The sequence below is a fragment of the Neodiprion pinetum genome, chromosome 2 (assembly GCF_021155775.2).
Source record: "Neodiprion pinetum isolate iyNeoPine1 chromosome 2, iyNeoPine1.2, whole genome shotgun sequence".
Taxonomy (NCBI): Eukaryota; Metazoa; Arthropoda; class Insecta; order Hymenoptera; family Diprionidae; genus Neodiprion; species Neodiprion pinetum.
This window is the reverse complement of record NC_060233.1, coordinates 34,589,362-34,613,244: the sequence shown is the minus strand read 5'-3', so window position 1 is coordinate 34,613,244 and position 23,883 is coordinate 34,589,362. Positions and strand designations below refer to the sequence as shown.

The 23,883-nt window shown below is 39.5% G+C and overlaps 1 protein-coding gene across 3 annotated transcripts; it reads left to right on the top strand.

Moving 5' to 3' along the window:
- The first annotated feature begins 4,499 nt into the window (after positions 1-4,499).
- Positions 4,500-23,837, top strand: LOC124212889 (synaptotagmin-10). Of its 3 annotated transcripts, none has more exons than XM_046613494.2 (9): positions 4,500-4,737; positions 8,509-8,608; positions 18,378-18,677; positions 18,932-19,077; positions 20,078-20,268; positions 20,728-20,838; positions 21,188-21,308; positions 21,395-21,726; positions 22,115-23,837. In XM_046613494.2, exons 3-9 carry the CDS (start codon positions 18,529-18,531, stop codon positions 22,406-22,408), a joined length of 1,344 nt encoding a protein of 447 aa, XP_046469450.1. In that variant the 5' UTR covers positions 4,500-4,737; positions 8,509-8,608; positions 18,378-18,528; the 3' UTR covers positions 22,409-23,837. The 3 variants fall into 3 exon arrangements, with proteins under 3 accessions (XP_046469450.1, XP_046469449.1, XP_068989870.1); XM_046613493.2 differs by having other exon boundaries at positions 20,725-20,838; XM_069133769.1 differs by having other exon boundaries at positions 8,509-8,617; positions 20,725-20,838.
- Positions 23,838-23,883: the final 46 nt, after the last annotated feature.

Here is a 23,883-nt window from a genome sequence, read left to right as displayed (position 1 = left end):
ATTTTGAAAAGTGCTGGAATCAATTCTTTCTAGCACCATTCGGACGTAATTTTGCGAGAGAAATCGATTGAGCGCAGTCCCGATACGCTGCGAGCAGCGGATCAAAAGTTACAGCCAAAAAACCGGAACCTGTGTTTTCGACATTTTTCAGCTGGTGCTTTTTCCGTCGTAACTTCTTTCCTGTTGATCCCACGCTCTTTTCGCTGCGTTTTCTGAGTTCCTGGTGGTCCAATTGGTCGGGTGAGGGTCATACAAATCGAATCTGAGACCAAAAATTTTTGGCTTCAAAAATGAAAAAAAAGTAACGCTAACCCCTTTGCATTTTTGGCGAAAATTTCCGAGATTTTGAAAAGTGCTGGAATCAATTCTTTCTAGCACCATTCGGACGTAATTTTGCGAGAGAAATCGATTAAGCGCAGTCCCGATACGCTGCGAGCAGCGGATCAAAAGTTACAGCCAAAAAACCGGAACCTGTGTTTTCGACATTTTTCAGCTGGTGCTTTTTCCGTCGTAACTTCTTTCCTGTTGATCCAACGCTCTTTTCGCTGCGTTTTCTGAGTTCCTGGTGGTCCAATTGGTCGGGTGAGGGTCATACAAATCGAATCTGAGACCAAAAATTTTTGGCTCCAAAAATGAAAAAAAAAGTAAGGCTAACCCCTTTGCATTTTTAGCGAAAATATCCGAGATTTTGAAAAGTGCTGGAATCAATTCTTTCTAGCACTATTCCGACGTAATTTTGCGAGAGAAATCGATTAAGCGCAGTCCCGATACGCTGCGAGCAGCGGATCAAAAGTTACAGCCAAAAAACCGGACTCTGTGTTTTTGACATTTTTCAGCTGGTGCTTTTTACGTCGTAACTTCTTTCCTGTTGAACCCACGCTTTTTTCGCTGCGTTTTCTGAGTTCCTGGTGGTCCGATTAGTCAGAAGAAGGTCATACGAATCGAATCTGAGACCAAAAATTTCTGGCTCCAAATATTAAAAAAAAGTAAGGCTAACCCCTTTGCATTTTTGGCGAAAATTTCCGAGATTTTGAAAAGTGCTGGAATCAATTCTTTCTAGCACCATTCGGACGTAATTTTGCGAGAGAAATCGATTAAGCGCAGTCCCGATACGCTGCGAGCAGCGGATCAAAAGTTACAGCCAAAAAACCGGAACCTGTGTTTTCGACATTTTTCAGCTGGTGCTTTTTCCGTCGTAACTTCTTTCCTGTTGATCCCACGCTCTTTTCGCTGCGTTTTCTGAGTTCCTGGTGGTCCAATTGGTCGGGTGAGGGTCATACAAATCGAATCTGAGACCAAAAATTTTTGGCTCCAAAAATGAAGAAAAAAGTAAGGCTAACCCCTTTGCATTTTTAGCAAAAATATCCGAGATTTTGAAAAGTGCTGGAATCAATTCTTTCTAGCACTATTCCGACGTAATTCTGCGAGACTAATCGATTAAGCGCAGTCCCGATACGCTGCGAGCAGCGGATCAAAAGTTACAGCCAAAAAACCGGACTCTGTGTTTTCGACATTTTTCAGCTGGTGCTTTTTCCGTCGTAACTTCTTTCCTGTTGAACCCACGCTCTTTTCGCTGCGTCTTCTGAGTTCCTGGTGGTCCGATTAGTCAGGAGAAGGTCATACGAATCGAATCTGAGACCAAAAATTTCTGGCTCCGAATATTAAAAAAAAGTAAGGCTAACCCCTTTGCATTTTCGGCAAAAATTTCCGAGATTTTGAAAAGTGCTGGAATCAATTCTTTCTGGCACTATTCCAACGTAATTTTGCGAGAGAAATCGATTAAGCGCAGTCCCGATACGCTGCGAGCAGCGGATCAAAAGTTACAGCCAAAAAACCGGAACCTGTGTTTTCGACATTTTTCAGCTGGTGCTTTTTCCGTCGTAACTTCTTTCCTGTTGATCCCACGCTCTTTTCGCTGCGTTTTCTCAGTTCCTGGTGGTCCAATTGGTCGGGTGAGGGTCATACAAATCGAATCTGAGACCAAAAATTTTTGGCTCCAAAAATGAAAAAAAAAGTAAGGCTAACCCCTTTCCATTTTTTGCGAAAATTTGCGAGATTTTAAAAAGAGCTGGAATCTTTTCTTTCTGGCACTATTCCAACGTAATTTGGCGAGAGAAATCGATTAAGCGCAGTCTTGATACGCTGTGAGCAGCGGATCAAAAGTTACAGCCAAAAACCCGGAACCTGTGTTTTCGACATTTTTCAGCTGGTGCTTTTTCCGTCGGAACTTCTTACCTGTTGATCCCACGCTCTTTTCGCTGCGTTTTCTGAATTCCTGGTGGTCCAATTAGTCAGGCGAAGGTCATACAAATCGAATCTGAGACCAAAAATTTTTGGCTCCAAAAATGAAGAAAAGTACGTCAATTCTGGTGAAAATTTACGTGATCTTCAAAAGTGCTGGAATTCATTCTTTCGCCCACTCCATCGTCATAATTTTTCGAGAGAAATTGATTGGGCGCTGTGACAATACGCTTTGAGCAACGGATCAAGAGTTACAGTAAAAGTACAAAGTATTTTGGTTAAATCAGAAACAGTTTATTCAATACGCCTTATGTTAGTACAAGTGTTCTCTGGTTAGTGTATAATACTTAAACGCGTCACTAAATAGTATCAAAGAAAATAACAATGAGAATGTGAGGTCAACGGAGTGTAATACACATTACTGCAAGCACAATACTTATTATGTCATGTGAGATAATTATTTCTGTAGTTTTGTCAAATTAGTTCAAGATGTGACCTGCACCATGCGCACTGTATATACCTTTGCAGTATACGATACTTATGATACCTATTGTAATTTCATTATTCTATGTAAGCTTAATCAAAATCAAGAAATATATAAATTTTTCCTCATAATCTTCGTGTTTTCTCAGATGCTTATCTCATGTCATTCCAAACCCTTTTATCGCAATTCTCAGGATCGTATTAGTCTATAAAGAATCGTTTTAATCGAATCAGTCTTAAAGGATCGACGGTTTGGGGTTTTTCCAGCGCACTGTTTGCTGATTCAAAAAAATGATGAACCCAATCCATTGCGACCCTATAACGACGTCATTTTGCGTAAGAAATTTATTCTGTATTGTTTCAACTCGCCATGAACAACGGATAAAATGATAAAGCGAATACGTATTCCAACAATTTCGTTTGATTTCATGCCCTATTTTCCCAGCCGTTAGTCATGCGACATTTCAGATTTTTTTTGCTCACACATCTTAAGATCCTATTATTGGGCAAAGAGCTGGATGTTAAGTACGTAGACAATAAGAATCCGTATTTGATGACGTACAAATCGTTCCTTTTAGTACTTAGAATAAATTTCGCATTACAATTGCATAACCGGTATCGTTATACTATCTCATTCTCCATCGTACACATGATCACATTACGAAGGCGTGCATAAAATCATTTCATGTCTGTTATACTGATTCCGTTTAAATAAAGTCGTGATTTACCATCATTAATTCAGCTTATTGTTAGTGTCACTTTCATTCTACCGTTACATTACACATTCTTCTTCCAACATATGTTATCGAATATGAAAATGTGAAGACTTTTCCTTTCACTTTAATACATATCACAATCCATTTCGTCTTACTGTATATTTGTCGTGTTTTATCACAAAGAGGATTAATTCGGTTGATTGTGGTGAATCGGCTGTCCAGACTGGTCGCATCTGTTCAGATTTGGAAGGCCAGTTGACCTACAGGTATAGCGCAGGTGGCCAACGCCGCGAGTCTATAAATGTTAAACGTTGTGGTAACATATTTCTTTGTTAACGTAATTAAACGCGTTATCCGATATCGTTCCACATATATTATTCGTCCCAGTTCTCTAGGAAAGAAAAGAATTATCCTCACAAAAATGATCCTTAAAATCCCGGGAGTGTTCTTAAGTAGATAGGTTTCGTATAAAACTATTAAAGCAGGTAAGTGTTCACAATTTTTCTAACGCCTAAAGTCAGATCACAATTTATGTATGACGGGCATGAAAAGCACGGTCCAGCACAGACGCTCCACTAAACAAAACAGTAAAAAGAATAAAAAATTCTGAATGGACGTCATTTTCACAAAGTTTTGTAATTTTTCTCTGTTTTCGCAAAGTAGGGTGTTCCATCTTCGAAAATTATTATTCAATGAAATTTTGACAAACCGGTAGTAGTTACCTATGCATATAATACTGTCGTAGCGTACTTCGAAACAAATGTATTTTTTCATCGGAGAAGCACATACACACAATTGTATTTTGCCAAGCGATTTTAGGGCGTACATCGGCGCTCATTACATGCAAGGTAGATAGGCTACCTACATTTATAGTGCCTATAGGTACAGACCTAAATCGCGAGGCTAATGAATTATTTATCATTCCGTGATAAATTTTCCTCCGAAATCTGCGTTGGTACAACAGCATCACGGCCGCGCAGGCAAGATCAGGACGCGCCGGTGCAAATCGGACCACCTACCGCCACCTCCTCCGCCTCCTCCGCCTCCGCTCGCCTGCAGTCTCGTGCCGCCCTCAGCCACGTCGCCGTCGTGGTGGCTAAAGCGTCGAAGGAGACCTCCGCGACATTCTGGCGACTAGAAACGCGCGCCGGATCGCAAAAAACACTCGCAGTACTTACGGTACAGGTACTTCGGGTGTCCTGCGCCTGATTCCAGGTATCGGGAAGTTGAAGCACAGAAGATACACCCACCTGCAATACCTCGTCGATTTCGCATCCGTTCTGCAGCCATATGAGAGGTAAGCGCATTTCGTGCATCATGCAATCATATGAATTATAACTGCGATTACTCTCCTCAAATTACTATTTACATTGCGGATTTGTATCTGTACTCTGCAATATTATTTTCACCGCAACAGGATTCGCAGAGTGATTCCTGAGCGGTGCGGTGTAATTCTAACGTCCGAATTAATTTTCATTAATTATCCTGTTAGCTGAGCAATTAATTTTATCAAGCTGCAACGAGCGCGCGGTATCCCGTCGTGGCTATTACATGCCTTGCTTCTCGAATCTCGGCAACGCAAAGAGCGAGGAGATTAAAAGGAAAGACTTGGATCAAATTTATAAATGGAGAAATTACATTTTACTCGAGACCAGGACCTAAATCGATTCAGACCTTCGTGTCCGTAATTATTGCCGTACATAAATTTGATGATTGAATTTCATCCTCAGATGTACCGTTAATATTTATTTTTCTTTCCTTTTCTTGATTGCTTAAAACACGCATTACGACTGAAGTCGACGGATCTTTCTATAAAAGAAGAAAAACAAACTGATCGTCAGTTATCTACAGGAAACATTCAATTACAAACCATCGCAACAATTAACGCGTACACGAATAACATTCACGAATTAATTTGCTGCATGAGGTCGCGCATTAATGTCTCTGTTATATCGTCCAATATCGCGGTATAAGTGTGCAGATCTTGAGCTTGATCGCGGGCACCTGACCTTCGCTAAATTTTCGTTGAACTATATAAAATCTTAGGTATTATATGCTTTTATAGCCATACTAAGCTATCGGCTGTAACAATTACCCTGAAATGACCAACGGCCGTTTGTCGTAAAACAGTTTCCCGTTACGGATATTACATTGCGGAAAGATCGATCTTTAATTGTTACTGCAGTGATCATAATTGCAATCCAGAAGCTCTAACTCTAAATGCGTTATATCACGCAGTTATATGTATGGCGTATAAAGCAAACTCATATAGTTTTCATGTCGTCTACGTAATTAGAAATTAAACGATAAAGAATCCAGTTTACTTGAGGCAAATTTATTTTCGCGAACAAAAGCTCGTGCACGCTTTTCAGTCAGAACAGTAACTGTGATTAAGAAACCAGTTCCAACGCCCGTGCAGATATGAATTATATCGCGATGACCTCCTTCATTATAATTTTTTTAGCTGCTTTATTGCCGACTTCCGTTACCGGTCACGTGACATTCCCATTTCAAGTAAATGCGTTACAATGCGTAAAATACATACAGCTACCTAATTTCGGAATCGAAGCTACCCTAAGCTGACGGTATAGCAATAATCATATCACGTCTGTGCCGTATAAGGGAACTCGGGGCTTCCAGGGGTTTAATCATATGTAAAATTAGTAAGAAAGAGAATTTCTTATTGTTTTAGTCATACGAGCAAAAGCATGTAGGACTCGTAGAGCTGTGCAGTATGTTATACTCCCTGGGTGGTTACAGGATGCGAAGTAGACGTGCTAGAGCTGCACACTTGTGACAGAATAACGTAATCATAACGCACGTGGATGAAATACCTTACTCGGTATTTCGCCTCCCTACTGCTCCGATGTCGGAAGAGGACTTCCCTCAGATATTCGAGTAGCAAAACGTGCCGGGGTGTATATCAGAGTGAAGGTCCACCCAACTACTGTAATAATTCTCGGACTAAGATGTCAGGGACAAGTTCCATGCTACAAAATAACAGACCCGACGAGATCACGACAAAGAGAGAGAGACAGAGCGAGAGAGAGAGAGAGAGAGAGAGAGAGAGGGAGTAAGCGAGAGCGAAAGCCGAGAGTATTCTCTTAACTCTATTGTCACTTTATTATAGCGAGGATATATTTAATCCGTAAAGTTTAAATCACCAAACTTTTATCCGCATATTATGTCACGTACGCTTATTGGTCTATCAAAAGTTGGCACCGTTTCCCATTTCCACGTTCCGTGCATGTGCGACAAAAAAACCAAAATTGCTCGGATTAACAACACGTGAAATGATGTGCGAGCATACGTGGGTGGTCAGCTGATAATTGAGTATTCAGATATTATCCATAAATCCGTATCATATACCTAACGACGCGGATCGTTTTCATGTGTTAAACCATGCTATATACACTTTCTACAACGTATCATAACCCGAGGGCCTTCTTGCAGGATATAGAGGCACTCTACCAATATACCAATGACAATACTCAATTAGTAATCAATGGTAGTTAGTTAGCGAACTATACGTACCGTGTAGTTTACCCAAATCAGTGGATTCTCGTTACGTCAGTCTGGAAGGCGATTATAATTTACCACAGAAACACGAACAAAAAAAAAAAGTTACACTGTGATACAAGATTTAGAAATATAACTAAGTATTCAGCATGATATTTACTGCATGCTCGTTTATTTTTATGAAAAAATAGTTTTCTTCTTTCGAGTGGGATTCACATATGTGTGTTTTAATGTATTCCTGATATACGATCACAGCTATATTGGTACTGTTTATTTACGCGGTGTTACATGTAACAATCATTTCCTATTCGCAAAGTGTGCAATGAAACAGCAATGGTAATCCTGCAGGCAATTAAGTAACCTTCTAAATTCAACAATTGGTCGTCCTTGTGTGATTTTGATTTGCTTACCATTTCACTAATCCCTTCGAATAGTACGTTCATCGAATGTCCCGTGCGTTAAATCAACCTGACAAATTTTTTTCTAGATTCATTCTGTTATACTATGAGGGATGATGGTACGAAGTTTTTGCCTTAAACTTATTTTTCCTTAATTTAAACATTTCAATTTAACACAGTATAGTACACAGCAAATTACGGTACAACAATAAGTATGCCTATAAATTGTCAAAATCCTTATACTGCGAGTAAAGTCTTGGGACCTAAATATGTATCTATCTAATCTACATATGTATTTTAACCACGGATTAGATGTTAAACTGTTTGTAAAAGCAGCAACGCGGTTTTGAAATACGAATTGTGCAGCAGAACAACTTGAAAGTTATTACAAGCTTCAGAACACTCCAACACTGACAAGAGGTGACGAAGTGCTAAAATCAATTTGTTACTCAGCTCGGAGATAAGGTGTCATAGCAGCTTGACACGTACAAATTGAACATGATTTTAGAATAATGAAAAAACCGATCCGTTCAGGAAAGAAAAGAACCACCGTGAAACCGTGCCCTAATTTTTTTTTTACATGGATTTTCATCTGACATCAGTGAGGTACTTACCTTGAAACATATATTGTGCTGGTATTATAAAAAGAGATAGCTCCAGACGGAGTTGTACCTGCCGAAACAGTCTCGTTATATCATTATCAGGATCCGTGTCGGCCGCCATTCATGGTTCAGTTTCGATTTTCTTCTGAAATTGTGCGCACTGGAGTTTTCCATCCGTAGGTGCAATAAGTAAAACCGAGCTACGTTCTCCGGTCTCCGAGAGCTTTCGACCTCAAGCTTATAGCTAACTATATCCATAATGTCCATATAGCCAAGAACTTTGCCGGAGAAATTCCCCTGGAGCCCTATCGTTACGTGGAAAACCCTCCAGTACCATTTGGATACGTGTATGTTGTACCTAAATCCAGACCGCGATCACCCTGCAAGATAAGTTTTCAGTGCTTAACCGTACGTGCGTCGATGAATATCAGAAATTTACGTAGGTTGTAAAAAGTTCGTGAATAACCGGTTATAAGTACGTGAACAGATATCTGTAAGATACGAATGCGAGTATTTTGTATACCTACCTGTAGATTGATTTTCTTTCAGACTTCCGGAGAAGAATCCACAAGAGTCAACCGTTCGACCGTCGTGTGAATGAGTTCCGGAAGATGTAAATCGTCACGGAAGTTGTCTCGTCCTGCAATTGGTATGCTTCGTACACGTATACAAAATTACATATCATTAGGATACAACGTGTTGATGTAATCACATTGTGCAGTTTGTTTACCAGGCGATGTGATTTACCTGCAGCTTTCCAAATACATGTCACATGTCGTCCACGTACCATACCTAATCGATCCGTACGCGATCATAAAATAGCACACAACGTTCGTGTTGCCTGCGGGTTTCGTACATCGTATATGCAGCCATATCGTCATATCATTTTATTTACCTTTTATCAGATTACGGTGTGAATTGAAAATGAACTCAAAATTGAACTTGGCCTGATACTCGGTTGGATTAGAGTTAAAAAAAAGTGATACGGAAAGCGATCCAAAAATGTTAACGAAACATGACTAGTAGAGGTATCAGGTGTGATGAAAAAGATTAAGGCGCACGCGATGGTTTATTTATCGAAATATTTACCGCAGTTCGAACGTGTACAGATTTTGAAACACAGTAATGCTATTTATACGTTTATACGTATAATAAACAATTGAAATGATTTTCTCCGGTGTGTATCCATGTGTACATAACAGGTATACGCATGTGGTTACATGTACATATGTACTCGAATGGCAGATCGCAGTCAATTTACCGATATACAATCAAGCTGTTGCTTCGTGAAATATAGGTTTTCAATTCCCTTTCAGGTATAAATTACTCACTGGTAGCAACATGTACACCACTTATACGTATGCGTTGTAAACGTGTCCATGTGTGTATCGCAGGCGTGGGATGCTCGCAATGAGGTGTCATAAATTCATGATTTAGGGGGATTAGCGTATATTTATACACAGTACCGTACACCGCCATGTGTATGAAAAAATCAGGGTACAAGATTATGATGGATAACCGGTATAGCAGTATAGTAATCCCGGATTCAACAGCCCCCAGTGGCAGCGGAGCGTCGCTACTCGGGGTACTTTTAACTTTTTCATCATATAAAATATAAACTTTTTATTTATACCCAACCCTCCCACGCACCTAAATTATCTCGCTACACTTATTTCGGCTTTATTTACCCTAGATTCTACAGCGCGGTTTTACACCCCCAGCTAACCAATAAATTTTTCGCTCTTTTGAACATCTTTTCAAAGTTTTGCAAACCTCTGTAAATGAATAAATTTACCTACATATATTATATATACAGGTATGTATGTATATGAAGGAGCGAAAAAACAAGTTTCTAATTAACTCGCTGACTGCACGGCTTTCATCGCTCTATCTTAAATATACTTTCCGCTCTTTTTAAGGATATAAAAATCATTTTCGTGAACGTTGGATTTTTTATTCTGTTATTTTCTCTCATTAAAATAACAGCACGTAATGCGCTGAATGAATCCCGGCTATTTTGTACGTGGTTGTATTACGGAAAAGTTTTCCAAAAGGGATTCGCATGCAGGGCAAAAGTAGTACGAACTGTATAAAACCAACACGACTTGTTATGCGAACGAAATTATTTCTTCAAGTTCCATGCGCACTCCGCTTTTTTTCAGTTGTACGACATGTACGGTTTTTTAATTCAAGATTTGTTAAAATCCAGTATTTAGTAACTGAAATACCACGCGACTTCATTCATTATTATATTTATCGTAATTCCCTCCAATTCTTATAATATAAGTTGCTCAACGGATGAAATAATAAAATATATGTATCAATTCTACAACGCCTGTAATAAACACAAGACCAAAAACGACAAGCAAAGTGATCTGTCAACGATGCTTTTATTCAAAGTGTAATTTTCACTCGACTCTACGAGAATATGCATTATATAATTTTCTTACATGTTAGCCACGCTGACAGGTTACGCATTGAGATAGTAAAATGTCGAATGACACGTGCCTGAACGGAGAGTGTATGAAAATTTTTGGTTTTTCTTACATTCAGACAGTGATAAAAAAATTTTAACGCGTTTACATTGAATTAGAATTTCAAATGTCGTTTATATTTTCGCGTGTACATAACTAATTCGTCGAAATGTATATCAACGACTGGTACTGATTCATTTCGCTCGGTTAAACATTTCCCTAAATCACCCCCGAAACAAAAGCTCCTACCTATAGCTATGCAATAATCTTATACAGTAAATTTGATGTAATCGCCAGGGATCGTTTTGCCCGCGGGTATCGTTTCAGCCATCAACCTTCACCAACACGCGTGAATTCTTGAAATTAACTCGCGCTCTTTCGTGCCTTATGACGTTCGGATATTCCTCTACTTGTATAATCGCAGAGGGACTACTGTGTCCACATTATATCGTATAATGCCTGCATGTATACTTTGTCGCCTTTGTTGAAAAATTCATTATAACAGTGCTTAAGCGTATCTTGTTTGACGTCATAATTATTTCTATGCCTGCTCATACAGGGAAGTACGTATAGGTATAGGAATCAAAGACACAGGGTGGTATTAGAACTTTAATATCCTGACGAAAAGTGTTTCATAATTACCCGCACGGAAATATCGTTCGCAACTAGAAAGCAATAAATGTATGTAATCGCCGTTAAACTTGTTGAGTATTTTACCACACGGCTGTTATCTTTAAAAAAAATGGTATTGAAAAGTTAATTTGTAATTAGTTGGGCTATTACAGAAACGATCTGAACAATGATTGTGAGTTGAAGGATAAAATAAATTTATAAATGTATCATTATACAAGAAGTTATAAGGTTTGAAATTCTGTAAGCTGGGATAATTTATGTAAAACGTCTCGTGAGTTGAATCAATATTTTCAAATTGGTTTCAATATGTTGTCAGTAAAAAACATACGCTTAAGTGTACTTAACAATTCTTTACCATCTTTGAAATCGACAACTTATTATGTCGAAGAAAAAAATAAAAATGACCCAACAACAGTGTCTATTTATTTTTATAATAATATTGTGTGAGTGTATACCTGATATATTTTGAATTTCATCGGATCTCTGCACTTTGCATGCAAATGAAACGTCGGAAAACCGGGGAAAGTTTTTTCCCCAAGATACTAAGTAGATATAACGTATAGGGGTAGGCACGAGGCGGAAAAAGGGATTGGACATTAAATATTCGAAGCATTTTTCAATCGTCGCACAGCCCCTTTTAAATGTATAATCAGAGAGCCTGTTTTAACGGTTGAACATTTTCAGAAATATTGCAAGCGTATTCTGCGTATTTCCCCCCCACACTTTCACTTCAACCTTCATTTCGAATATAGTCCGAATTTCTTCTACAGAATTCAATTACGCGACTTGAAACAAAGTGTACAGAAGGACGGTAATAACTGACTGCAGAACCCGGCATTCAAGACTCAAGGGTCAAAGAGTACGACCGTAATTACATTTTTACACGTTTATTCCAACTATCTTGGGATCCAATTCGCAGGGGAGCCGGAAATCTAGGAAATATAAGTTACGGGAAAGTATGTATGAGAACGCCTGCTAGAATTCTAACATCGCGGGAAATCTCGTTTCTTGAAAACATGGTACACGAAATATAGCTCTGCTTTATTCAGGCTCTCTGGGGTCGGCACGCATTTCTGGGCACTTTTTTAAAAAATTTTATTAAGTGAATCAGCTCAGGACTAGATGGATTTTTATATTTTATATTATTTTTATTTTGACGTGACGAAAAAATCGTCAGAATTGATGAAATTTATGATACAAATATCCTGCGGTTACAACGTATACTTTAATTGCTACTCGAGTTTTGACAATGTCCCAGTAGATAGTCATTTTTTTGAATTATCTCTACAGAAGCATTATACGGCCTGGTGTACATATAGACATATAACATAATTTTATTAGCATACTCATGTACTCGGCGATTTAAATGCTGTAATTAATAAGCGGCAATATTTGAATTTCAGAGTTAATTTAACTTTCGAATGATTCGATTGAAGATCCCTGTCGTTTGCGAAATTACAGATTTTCGCGAACGCAAGGCAATCAGGAGCTGGGACAAAATTTTTCTCATGCAAAAGCGAAGACTCATTTTTCACTGTCATTTCCGAGTACGTCGTAAGCCTCGCGTTTATTGGCCAAAAATGTGGCAGTATCTGCGTACACTCAGCTGCGCTGGCAATATAATTTTATATGTATGTACAAAATATTCAATCTTCAAATCTTGAAATATATATACCTATATAAGAAATGCCGATAAAACTGCGAAAACAAAGGACTCGCGTTTACACTCGCGTGTTTATGTATGTACATTCACGACGCACGTTTGTAAATACTTGCACGTTTTTTTCATAGCATATAATGTGATGAAAAAATTCTGAACACGTACCAGACAAAGGCTGCAGATATAACCGGAATAAGTTTTGAAGGAGGGTTTCCCCTTTACGACAATTTCGCACGTCGTTCTTCGTATCTCGCCACGCTTACTCCGCCGTCTTTTCATAGGTGTACATGTTTCGCCTCGTTTATCGTAGCTCCGTACATACATACCTCGCACATCTTATACTTGCCTGCATCCCCTATATGCGAATAAATCACAGATGTTACGTACTTGAAGAAAATTCTTTGCGGTATTCCGCCGCAATATCAGCTCGATAAATTTTTAATATCCCCGGTTTAATTTCAAGACTTTGTAAAAAAAAAACCTGGGATATAATAATAGTTCGATTTGATTTTTGTGAAACCACAGTAATTCCAAGGCTCAAGGCCTGCTGATTCCCCCTGGCTTTCCTGGTATCCAGCTTCAATGTCCTCCTACCTGTATCAAGTTTTCTCTCATTCTCACACCTACGCTGTCGAGAAATACGCCATTTTCTGCGGACAGAAATTCTGGGAATAAACTTTTAGGCGGGTGTCATATAAGTGTTATGGGGTCAAGAACGTGCAGGAATCCGTTCCGAGTATAACCGCGAAGATGTGGAAGCACGTGCGTGTGTAAGGCTATATGTCAGCCCCAAGTATTACGACTGTATGTATACATGGCTCACAAATGCTTAGTGATAACTAGCCATAAGATTTCGTCGTTTCTCATTCCCTTTTTCCGGCTGCGTTTCATCTTCTTTCGAGAGACGGGAGAGCCGGAAATAAATGGGGACATCCCGACTCCCGAAAACAAATCCCGTTCGAAGACTGCGAGATAGGAGGTATACATATATATGTATACGTATAGGTTCAGCCGTATACATCAGGCCCGGGAACCGGAAGCATGGGGTTAAGTGTTACTCCGTGTCGGGCTCGCCTCTTCCCTGTTTTCGCTCTCATTTACCGTTGCCCCCACAAAAAGAATCTAGATTCTCTTTAATCCAACCGGATCGAATCCTTCCGGGTGACTCTGACGTTTCGACGTCGTAGCTGCCCCCGAAGCCCGGGCTTTACTGGGGCTGATAGGATGCAGATCCACTTCAAGTCCAGCGACTCGACAAAGTATTACATACGTTATAGACAGGTGTACAGGACGCCTTTACTTTGTACGCGATTCATTTAGGCCTGAATTGCGGTAGGTTAGTGTTGATTAAGCGTACAATAAATTTTGGTCGCAATTAAATGCAGAACAAAAATGTCACGTTAGGATATAACGTACGCGTGTAGTTACCGAGTATTTACCGTATTTTAATACTTGATTACAATTGATCCGGAAACGTCGCGTTGAATTGCAGATAAGAATTCTACGTTAAGCATGTGCGATATGTCTTGCGGATAAACGATTTTTCGCATAAGAATAAATTGGCGAGAAGAAACATAATACAATTCACAGGCATATAAGAAATTGGGAGACGGATCGTGTGAATGGCCATTTACGAAAGTGGCACCGGCTACGACGGCCGCGTTTCGGAAAGCTCACCGTCACGGCTTTTCTATTGTGTACATGTCACACGTGTACATATGTATGTACATTGTAGGTACATATATCTATATACCTGTACACCGTGTTTACAACGTAAAAGTAAATATTTTGAGAGGACCATTCCATCATCGCCATTAATCCCGCTGTTTCATTCCTCCGCCCTCCGCCCCAGATCTTATATCATCATCCTCCCTTACTCTCGTCTTACATCCCCTACCGCCCTCTGCCTATATCTATCAATCTATCCGCCTTTGGCCGCGGTGCGAGGCCTGCGAAAACGCAATTCTAATCAAAGCTCCATCTCCGTTTTCCCACGTTCAATTCAGTAAAGTGTAGGTAGGGGTTATACGTTCTATAGGCAGAGGCCAGCTGACTCATTTCCAAAAGCATCAGATATACCTGTAATAGCGATTTCATTGCGGGGTAAATTATACGGCTCCGAGTTAAACATTGCACAACGCAAGCTAGGCGATGGTTAAATGCCGAAGGTACAAGGGACTGTGCCACCTAGCTTATGCCTACCTCATCTTATCGTTGGTCACATAGTCCTGATACCTGATTCCTACATATGTATATATTGGTTGTACGTTCCGCAGGATGGTTATTCGGCAATCCTGCAGGATCAGGATTGTCTACGAAGGTAACCGCGAGTCTCTGCTAAACTTGCGGAAAGTTAATGTCGGCTTTAACGGGATGCCTCTCTATGGATTTACGCATATACCTATAGATCAGTAGATACCTTCCACTTCGGCACTAGGTTTAATAAGTAAGATGAGTCGCGGGTTCATCTAGGTATACATAGTAGATTATACGATCTACATGAATTATAGGATCCAGACGTTAGTGCGGATTTGAGAAAAATTATGATACGTATACAGCCTAGGGTGGTCCTTATTTGGGGTGCTGATGAATTTCGACAAGTGCGCCCCCTAGACACGTTCGAAATAAATGAAAAAAAAATGTGTGCGAAAACGGAGCGCTGTAGTCCAATTAGAAGACGTGCCTCTAAGCTCGTTTTGTTTTTCATTTGAATAACATGGGATTTTTAGACTACTTCAATCATTATGTTTTAAAAAATTCTTTTTTCACATAAATCTGTTGTTCATGGGTACAACTACGCGTATATTTTTCCACAAGTCGTTATCACAACCTTTACGCCCCCCCATCCCCCTGATATTATACACGACGGCAAATTGATCAACGTGAGAATACCTCTTTTTAGCCGCTTGGTGCTTGACAGTATTTCACCAATTAAAAGGCAGTCTTATCTACGTCATAAGTTTGTAAAAAAAAATAATTGTACATGTGGGAAAAAATATGTATTTCAATTAGTGTATTTCAAAACACATCGTTTATACTTCATACTTTTTTAAAAAGTAATAATTAAAATTAAAATGTTTTGATCGCCGTCTGTTTTTTTGGATCGGAAAAGATTTTACGATATTCCGAGATCCATGAACAACAGATTTATGTGAAAAAATAATTTTTTGCGTTCATGGGGACAACTCAAAAACATAATGACTGAAGTAGTTTGAAAATCCCATGTTATTCAAATGAAAAACAAAACGAGCTTATAGGCACGTCTTCTAATTGGACTACAGCGCTCCGTTTTCGCACACATTTTTTTAAATTTATTTCAAACGTGTCTAGGGGGCGCACTTGTCGGAATTCGTCAACACCCCAAATAAGGACCACCCTAATACAGCCGAGGTATAAACGAAACTTGCGTACCTATATAATGTAAAATAACGTAGCGAAAATTATCGTACTTTCAACAATGTTTTTTCAAGAGTTGCTATGACTGACGTCACATGTTACATCGACTTTAATATAACGTATGAATTTCTTTCGGGGCATTAAATAGGTATACCCGGAACAATGAACGCGATTGATTCTTATAAAAAATGCGTCAAATACCAAGTCCTCGAAACTCACTGCGCAATCCAGGGTGTACAGGAAAGGTATTGAAATTCCAAACGCGCTCTCAAACGAACTTTGGATCCTTCGGCAATATTCAAAGGATAATGACTTGTACAGCTGTCACGGAATATTACGTGAAATTCCTCATCTGATCGTTTTCATTTTCGTTATTATGATTTTCATTATATATTTCTACATATCTAACATATTATGTACGTATATATATACATATTATAATGTATGAATATTTTTTTTTTTTTCATTTTTCCTCCCTCATACTTTTCCCCCCTTTTCTTTCTATATTCCCGAATTCGATTTCATTTCACGTCCGTCAGCCCGCTTTACAGCGGCGTATACAGAATTATCGAGAAAACATACACATCCACCTACGTGTGTATGCGCTGTGCATACATAGATATGTAGATGTGATTAACGAACGAGCGGGGTTATCCTTTGAGCTTCCAAAACTGCCGTACTCGGACTCGTAGTAACGCCAGTAACACGTCGCCCTCGGCACGCCCTTTATTTCTGACTTTTTTTCACATATATTTTGCCTGCGGTCAATTTCCATTCATTCGTGATAATCGTTGTTAGTTTAATTGTAGCTGTTATTGTCATTGTTATTTTTACTGCCGATTTCAATATTACACCGACGTTGAAAATAATTCGTACCGCAGTTGAGAAAATCCATTATACTTATCCTTTATTTTTCGAGCCAATTCGGGCAATCGAAGATAATAATGATTAATTTAAAATAGCCATCGAATTACTCTTATCGACTAAAGCGTGTGTTTCAACAAAGTAACCTCAACTCTAAAGTACTATAATGAGATGTGCTTAGGCACAGATTTTCCGGAGGGTGATTTTTGCATACGCGTCGAGGCTACGTATATTAACATAATGTATCGTACCTTGCTCAGCGGAGCGTATGAGAGATGTGTTTTAAAACGAATTGACTTACATATTTGCATCGTGGATATATTATGATAAATTCTATGCTTCTGGATTTACCTTATTTCTGCATATATTAACAAATATTATATCTAGCGACACACGAGGGTTTCCCTTTAGGTAAATTAAATGGGCAGGCGGTCATTATGAACACAGATATAGGTCAAGGTGTTTCCATTAATGAAATAAAACCATCCCTTGTTCTATGGGGTGAAAAATAAGGAATTTTCGCAAGGCCCATGGCCTGCATAGTTTTATACGTAGGTACACATACCTCATTAGTACCTTCATCACCCGTCCCAAAATCGTTACTCATATTAATGTTGTACACGGCTTTTCACTCGATGCAACACAACGCAACACTAATAAATTTATTGTATTATGCGCGTAACCGACTGATCGTGTAATAAAAATTGAAAGATAATAATGAATCATACGCGCAAACATACCAGAGCCTTATAGGAGCAACAACAAACAGAGCTCGTTTGTCGAGTGTTTCGCTTTCCAGCTGTGCAGGCGCTTCCCGCAAGGATCGATTCTTCAGGGAATCCGTCGATGAGAATAATGAAATTTTTCACCACTCTTTTTCCTTTTACCTCCACATTGCTTAGTTCCGGTTCGTGGAGTAAAAGTTTACGGTATATACGGCTATGTATAGGTATATGGTATATCGCACCCTCATTTATACTTCCCGCGAGTTTTCCGCGAGCTCAGAATTTCAGTTCAAAGACTCACACCTAGATGATGCAATACATACTTATGTCTTGCCCTCGACTTTCATAGGTACGTATGTACGTATATGTATATGTACCTATGAAAGGCGATATACATACATACATACATACATACATACATACATACACCATCTACCAGCCTTATACCTATCGAACATGAAGCTTTTCCGAACCGAATTTCACGTACCCCTAACTCAATTCCCGTAATTTACTTCTTGCACACGAATTTTACCTTTCTCGCGATTGATCTCGCAATACCAAGGCCTGTCAATATACCCCCTACCGTTGTGTAAAATCTCGTAATAACAATCGTATAATTTCGCTTTAAATTTATGTCACTTAATTTTCTTTCTATTGTATGGGGAGAGGACAAAAGAGTTGCAGTAAAATTGATAGGAATTGGAGGATGATCGAGGACGGCTGGAATGACGTGTCGACGTAGATGATCACTTGCCCACAAAATATACCAATTCGCCGCCTATACGAGCACCGTGAACCTGCACCGTAATTTCCCCATATGGACACGCGAAGCGTTAGCGGAGTAGCGACTCTGGTAGCCTTGGGGGCAGCCGGGGCCGGCGTCGGGACGCTCCTCGCCATCCTTGTGTACGCGGTTTGCGCCCGGCGCCGCGTCCTTCTCGGCGCCGTCGGAGGGCCACTTAACTGGTACGTCGCTACACCACCTAATGTATTATTACGTATAAGTACCACACATTCGTGCACGCAGGCTCACTCGACTAAACTTGTTTTTTCTACACTCTGTACGTACGCACCTATTAATGCATGCTTCGCGTTACGCGCGTTACACGTATTATATTTCTATATTTAGTCGTATAACGAAAGGTGCGTACCGGCTTCCGGTTTTCCCGTCCACTCTTTTCAAAATATAAATCCTTCAATTTTTAACCGCTGTATTACAGGTTTGAGAAGGACTTGCTGGACCGGGCTGAAACTGCGAGATCAAAGGAAGTTCTGGTAGGTTTGGGTACCGGTACCAGTGGCAGCGAGGACAAGGTATGGCCACACAATGCCGCCCACGACAACCTGGCCCTCGAGTCGTCTGGTGGTAAGTATTAACAGCCCGGAGCTGCATGCACGCGGTGTTCTCTTATACCCAAGCGATCTCTAGACCTGTCAGGCTCCTGTTGCGCTTTATGATCGCATACACGTACACGGTCAAGTACAAACGAGGTTACACATACCTACCAATTTTCGAGTATTTATTACATTACTAACAGTAAGTTAAACTTCAGGCTTGGATGTAAAACATCGCGTTCAAACAACATGTTCGAGAGCACGGTCGAAGGATTCAGACCGTAGGCAAACAAAATAACGAACGCAAATGTATGACGAAAAACACCGATATTGAGATGTTGTTTATTATTCAAAGGAAATTTCCTGTCCTCTAACAGATATTATTCTTCACCGCTCGCTCTCGCTACAGGGTTCATGTCACCGTGTTATTATAGCATAAAAACAACGGTAACATTGAAAGCATCGGATGGATTTTGCACTTTAATCTTACCTGTCCACACTTGGCAGATGCAGTTTTAAAGTCTATTCATAATCTTTATTCAAATCTCCCACTGCGACAATAAATGCATGAATACAATAAACGCTCGGTTACTATTCGACTTTTCTATGCAACTCAGACAAACTGCGAGAAAACTGTGTACGTTAATACAAGTCCAAATTATGCTGCATTTAATGTAATGTGCCTTCGTTTCTACTCTAATTCGTAAGTACCGCGATTATTGAGTATGCCAATTGTCGCGTAAAAGTCGTCCTAGCGTGTTCGTATGCAATACGCGCGGTTTCTACGACTTCCCGAGATTCGATATACCTACATATGTATAAACCAATGCTGTAACCCTTATTGACCAACTGCGAAATTACCCCGATTACAGTTTACGAGAGCACGCGTAGGTAGTATTGCAAAAATGATTTTCCTACCCGCGACGGCCGTACTCGTACAAGGTTGATATATTTGTGCCGATTCTCGTGTACAAGAAACATAACCGGCGTTCGAAGCACAAGTTATACAATTTACATATATTCCTACGCAGCGGTGTCTTTGTCGGAATCCGAGAGCGCTCTGATATCTCCCGTGAGTCCCGGAGGGCCAGGAATCGCTCCCCCGTTGCCCGGAGGGCCCCTCGTCGCCTCGGAAAAATTGGTTATTCTCGCAAAACCCAGGACTATACCGAGCATGCACACCAGACTGGATCACACGAAAATTGACACGGCTCTTTACCAGGTCAGCGCTTCACGAATAAATAAATATATATATATTAATATTTATTATATATAATATATATATATTATATATATATATATTAATATTAAATAATTCGTCGAAGTTGGTCATATAAAAAATCTTTTTATTGATTATTTAAAAGGTAGCGACGTTTCCATCGGCTGCGCCCAATCATCTTCAGGCAATCATTATTTACGATCCTACGAGCTTAACGTGTTATTGCCTCACCATGTCCGGAAGAAGTGTCTTTAAAAGTATATTTACATCTAAAAAATTATTTACTATGACCAACTTCGACGAATTATTTTTAATATATAACCACAGTGATCACTAATTTAAAACTCCTATATGTATATATATATATATATATACACACGAATAATACATAAATATTGCGCTTATTTGATGCATGCGTACCTTGTAACTAATCACTGCATTAATTTTTATTGGTGACAGCAGGTGAACTCTGGCGCCACGAGCCCGTCTGAGAGCGAGGATTCAAGAGGAGAGCTTCAGCTGAGCCTTTTCTACGACGCACCAGCTGGTATACTGACCGTTCGACTTATAGAGGCGAGCCAATTCTAGATACTGTATTATATTATGTTTGCATAGGTCACAATTCATATCACAGCAATGTTTCGGTCGACGGAAAGTAAGCAACCCCGTGGGACCTTTCGACGAGAATATTATTATTGGTAACCGTCCATTCGCTGACGGCTTTACTGCACACTCCGAGACTTATATAGACTTACGATCGATTTTCTGAGCCTCAAACTGCACCATGCGTAATCCTAACTCCAAAAAAACACTTCTTGTTTATTATATCGGTATCTCGCGTACATACCTCGCTCCCAAATTTACATTTTCAAAAGCTAAAGCACGAACATCGTGCTCACCCCGATGCGTCGTTCATTTACAGGCACACGATTTGCAAGCACGAGAGATGAGTGGAACGGCGGATCCGTACGCGAAGATACGGCTTTTGCCCGATCGTAGTAACGTCTGGCAGACTAGAATTCACAAGCGAACGTTGAACCCAGGTATACGTATAGATATATAAGATCCATTACGCGGCTACCTTATTCTACTATTTCTAACAGCATGTAACGTGTGCATGTTTTTATAGTCTTCGACGAGGACTTCGTGTTCGAGGTGATACCAGCGGTCGCGATCAGAAGAACCTTGGAAGTACTTCTTTACGATTTTGACGCGTTTTCGCGTCACCACAATATCGGTTGCGTCCAGCTGCCGCTATCGAGCGTCGATCTCGGCTCCAGGGCCACGATTACTAAGCCAATTCTGCGCTGCACCGAGAGAGACGTTCGCGCGGAACTCGGGGAACTTATGGTCTCCATATCGTTTCTACCCTCGGCCGAAAGACTGACCGTCATTGTGATCAAAGCTCGGAACTTGAGGGTCGTTGACGACACGAGGACGAGTTCCGATCCCTATGTAAAGGTACTATATACCACACGTGCTACATACACTAACCCTTTGGCACGAAAAACAAAAAAGAAAAAAGAAAAACGGTGTCCAAATCACCTTTGAGGTTTAGGGTCGCGCGGTATACTCGTTGGCAAAAATCGTGATAAAAATCATGTGCTTATGCGAGGGATAAAAGATAGGGTCGTATAAAACGGAGAGCCGCTTTTCCAACTTCTTACGCATGCAGTGTTCAATGTCTGATTTTTTTTTTTTTCACCCGCTATGGTTCCAACTACACCGTAACAAGTTCGAGACTTTTTTACTTTCGTGGAAAAAAAGAACTTGGTGAAAATCCTCACTCGTATGTCAACTGGGATTTCTGAACTTTTAAATCCTTTTATACCCCCTCCGACTTTCGCAGGTAAGCATCATTTCGGAGGACGGAAAAAGATTGAAGAAAAGAAAATCCGGCGTTCAGCGGAACACAACGAATCCTGTATGGAACGTCGCCTTGACCTTCGACCTCGGTAGGGATTTACTCTCCCGTAGCAGCATAGAGTTCCTCATCCTACACGACAGTCTTCTCGGGGCTAGCGAAACTCTGGCGAGATGCACCGTTTCCGCAAAAAGTCAGCGAGATCTATTTCACGAGGTGCTCGCGGGTCGAGGCGCAACTGCGCAATGGTTGCCCTTAGCGGAAACCAGGCAGACCTGAGCTGACCCACACAGCGCAACCCGATGTGGTTTGGCTGATGACTTGAGTTACTTCGTCGTAATTGCATCGCTAACTCATCATAATTAGGTACTTCCTTCGTTCCAGAGTTATTAACGGCCGCGCGACCACCGCGCAGGGTAAACATTTTCTCATAATAATGTATACTCGTTGGAAAGATGGCAAGATGAATGTCTTAATCACTGCAGGGCATACTTTAATTTGCCCGTTTCGGTACTTCGGGTGAAACGTCATGAATAATCATTTTTTTACTATACCAATTTTAAGCTACTGAATTTTATGATTAATAATATTTTTCATTTTGCTACGTAATTTACAATCTTGGCAAGTAAAATTACCATTAATCGGAGATTGACTTATTGAAAATTGTGACATTCACCTTACTGAAACTCTAGCAATATACGCTACTCATTTCACAGAGAGAAAGGAAGACAAATTTCTCGTGAAATTTTAATCTATGCTCTACTCAATGGCTTGTAAGTTATACCAATGAGAATATGAGAATAAATTTTGGTCTGTTTACTTTTATTTTTAAACGTACCTGTTTGTATTACACGTGGCAGATTTGGCAGTGTGAAAGTTATTCATTGCCTAATTTTCTGGAGTTACTTTTTTTTTCAATTATGTTGCCGAAGATTTAATTTTTTATTCTACTAATTACGGCACTGATGAATTGATATAAGTTTCTTCTCTTCTAACGTCATGATAACTTCCGAGCCTTTGTGTACGTGCTGAACTTGACCACTATACATAATTATTATACAAATTACGATTTTGTGTACGTACATATGGTGAAAATTTCGAAAAATGTGCGATTTCCGCGTGAGAATGAAATTAAAGTAATAATAATAAGCACAACACTAAACGGGTGATACAAATCCTAAAATACAGGATGACACCTGGGTCTTCCCTAATAAGATATTATAGCTTTAATTTATCAACGTTGGTATTCGCATTAATTAAACACAACTTTGTTTTCATTTAATAATATTGCTTACGTTTTTGTTCTGTATTTTATTGCACTGCATTCCCAAGATACCTGTGACCGCAATACGCGGATAAAATTTAAAGAAAACTACGTAATAAAATGTGATGTCACTGGTGAAACGAATCATTAAGTAAAGTGATGTCACGCACTAATTTTTTATGGGCAAATTATTTTTGAAATTCTACACTTACTCAGAGGGAAACTATATTATACTGTATGTATGAAACTTTTAATTGTATAAATATATGAAAAACTGAATATTATTATACATATAATATAGATATATTATATATACAAATATGTATATTATACTCTAACATTGTATGTACCTGTCTCGTTATAAGATACTGAAGAGAAAAAATGTAAAATGATGATATACTATTATAGTATATTAATAGCGAATTCATTCAAATGATAATAAAATTATGGGTATGAAAATAAAATAATTTCAAACAAAGATAAACATAGT